Source organism: Bufo gargarizans, chromosome 11, assembly GCF_014858855.1.
Source record: "Bufo gargarizans isolate SCDJY-AF-19 chromosome 11, ASM1485885v1, whole genome shotgun sequence".
NCBI classification, from domain to species: domain Eukaryota; kingdom Metazoa; phylum Chordata; class Amphibia; order Anura; family Bufonidae; genus Bufo; species Bufo gargarizans.
The window spans coordinates 95,426,887-95,429,314 of NC_058090.1; the positions used below are offsets into that span (position 1 = coordinate 95,426,887).

At 39.1% G+C, this 2,428-nt stretch overlaps 1 protein-coding gene across 1 annotated transcript; it reads left to right on the top strand.

Annotated features, from left to right (window-relative positions):
• Positions 1–397: 397 nt before the first annotated feature.
• On the top strand, positions 398–1,327 carry LOC122922243 (olfactory receptor 5V1-like). The gene has a single exon (XM_044272813.1). The coding sequence runs from the start codon at positions 398–400 to the stop codon at positions 1,325–1,327; it is 930 nt and encodes a 309-aa protein (XP_044128748.1).
• Positions 1,328–2,428: the final 1,101 nt, after the last annotated feature.

Below are 2,428 nucleotides of genomic sequence, written 5' to 3' on the forward strand. Positions count from 1 at the left end.
CCAAGTTTCCCTTGAACATCAAACAGTGTATAGTTTAAATTGATAATTTTGGATGGCTGATATCAGACAAGAATTCATATCTTTTATGACCATAGCACTACTCAAGAGCTCTACTCAGCACTGATGCAGAAGTCACTCAGCAGCAGGTCCACAAGATAACCTTTAGAATCTGTAGAGATTTAGTGTAATGCTCTTCTTTGCACTCTCAATAGCTTACTATCCTCTGTACTCTTTCAGTTCTAGACTCCATCAAAGCAATGGTGATCTGCCAGATTTAAGTTTGCATTCTTGTGGTTCTCAATTGCACAACCAGTATACACTATCATAATTAATTTGAAAACTATATTTTGGCAACATTTTTTTTAATTATATATCAAGAACCACCTAAATGTTTTGGATGGAACAATTAAACCAAACTTCCCATAGGTTCACCTTACTTGGGTTGTCCACTACCCCTCATCTACAAGTTATATTATTCGTATTATTTTTGATAATGTATTTTATAACGATATCAGGGAACTTTCTGCTGATCATCATTGTCAGGATCAATCCAACTCTACACAGCCCTATGTACTTTTTCCTGATCAACCTCTCTATCATTGATATCTGCTTCTCCTCCTCCATCGCCCCTGTGATTTTAAAGAACACTTTGGCTAAAGACAGAAGCATTTCCTTAATAGGGTGCGCCACACAGATGTACTTCTCCTTAGCTTTGGGCTCTACAGAATGTCTAATACTTGCTGTCATGGCCTATGATAGGTTTGCTGCTATTTGTAGACCATTGCATTATAACACCATAATGAACAAGACAGTTTGTTTTTACATGGCTGTAGTGCCATGGAGTGCTTCATTTATTAACTCTTTGCTTCAAGTGACCCTCACATTCCAACTTCCATTTTGCAAGTCTCACAACATCAACAACTATGTTTGCGAGGTACCTGCTTTTATACGAATATCTTGTGGAGATACTTTTCTTAATAAGATATCTCTATACTTTGGAGCAGGAATTATTGTTATGTGTTCCTTCTCATTGATTCTGATTTCATATATCCATATTATCTCCACAATTCTGAAGATTACTTCATCACAAGGGAGGCAGAAGTCCTTTTCCACATGCGCCTCTCACCTCATTGTCGTCACCCTCTTCTTTGGGACTATTATGTTCACTTATCTGCGTCCACAAAAATACAACAATTTCTCTAATAAAACAGACCAGGTGCTGCCCATTCTTTATACGACAGTAACTCCGATGCTGAATCCTTTTATATATAGTATAAGGAACAAGGATGTGAAAAACACCCTCATCAATCAACTGAAGAGGATATAATGTCACTAAAAGTAGTGCAAAAAGCTTACTTGGGCCCAGCCCTTCTCCAATTGCTCGAAAGTTAAGTAGCATTACCCCTTTCGACTACAATCAATTTCAGTGACTATAATTCTGCTGTCCTAACCATCAACTACACTCAACAGATTCATTCTAGGGCCAAATAAGAAGCATAGGGAACGTCCCGGCAAGGAAGTATGAAAAACGTTTCAATATTGGATTTCTGTGGAACTCGACGTACTGTGAACACTCATATGTTTATGATATGTTGAACATATATGATTGTAGGTCTGTTTTGATTACACACTGGGTCTTGCCACAAATTGTCATAAAAGTGCTTCCCTATAAACATGCTCTCTTAGGCTTCTTTTGGGTATTGTTGGTATTGTCTGTTACACATGCTTCTATGACACACTCTAAGTTGATAGACTTTTAGAGTAGGTGCATTATTGGACTGAGCGAAGCAGGATAGTCTTTTCAAAGAATTGCCATTTTGAACTAGCTGTCATGAAGTGTTGTAAGCAATGGTTATGTGAGGGCCTGCACATGTTTCAACCAGGCTTCAGGTGGCCCAGACAGACTACCAGTAGAGTGGATCATTTGATCCACTCACAATCATGATCAGTTTCCACAATATTGTGTCCACCATCCAGACACAGGAGGCACCTTTATTAGACACAGCTGTATCAGCCTGGATAATTTCCAGACCCTTAGCTGAAGTAAATTTGGTGTCATTCCATCCATTACCTACATTTGCAGTGATGTCATAAATGACAATTCTAGACTGCTGTTGACTGGAACTGTATCGTCTTTAGCAATGAATCCAGGTTCTGTTTGAGATCACATCACTCAGATTGGGTCACTAGTGCGGTACCACAGGGGTCAGTATTGGGCCCTATTCTCTTTAATATATTTATTAATGATCTTGTAGAAGGCTTGCACAGTAAAATAGCAATTTTTGCAGATGACACTAGGGTCCATTCACACGTCCATGGTGTATTGCTGATCGGCAATACACCCGGCCGACACCCCCCCATAGAACTGCCTATTCTTGTCCTCAATTGCAGACAAAAATAGGACATGTTCTATTTTTTTGCAGAGCCG

Coding starts and splice junctions, on each gene's coding strand:
- LOC122922243 (XM_044272813.1), top strand. CDS start 398: ATGGAACAATTAAACCAAACTTCCCATAGGTTCACCTTACTTGGGTTG.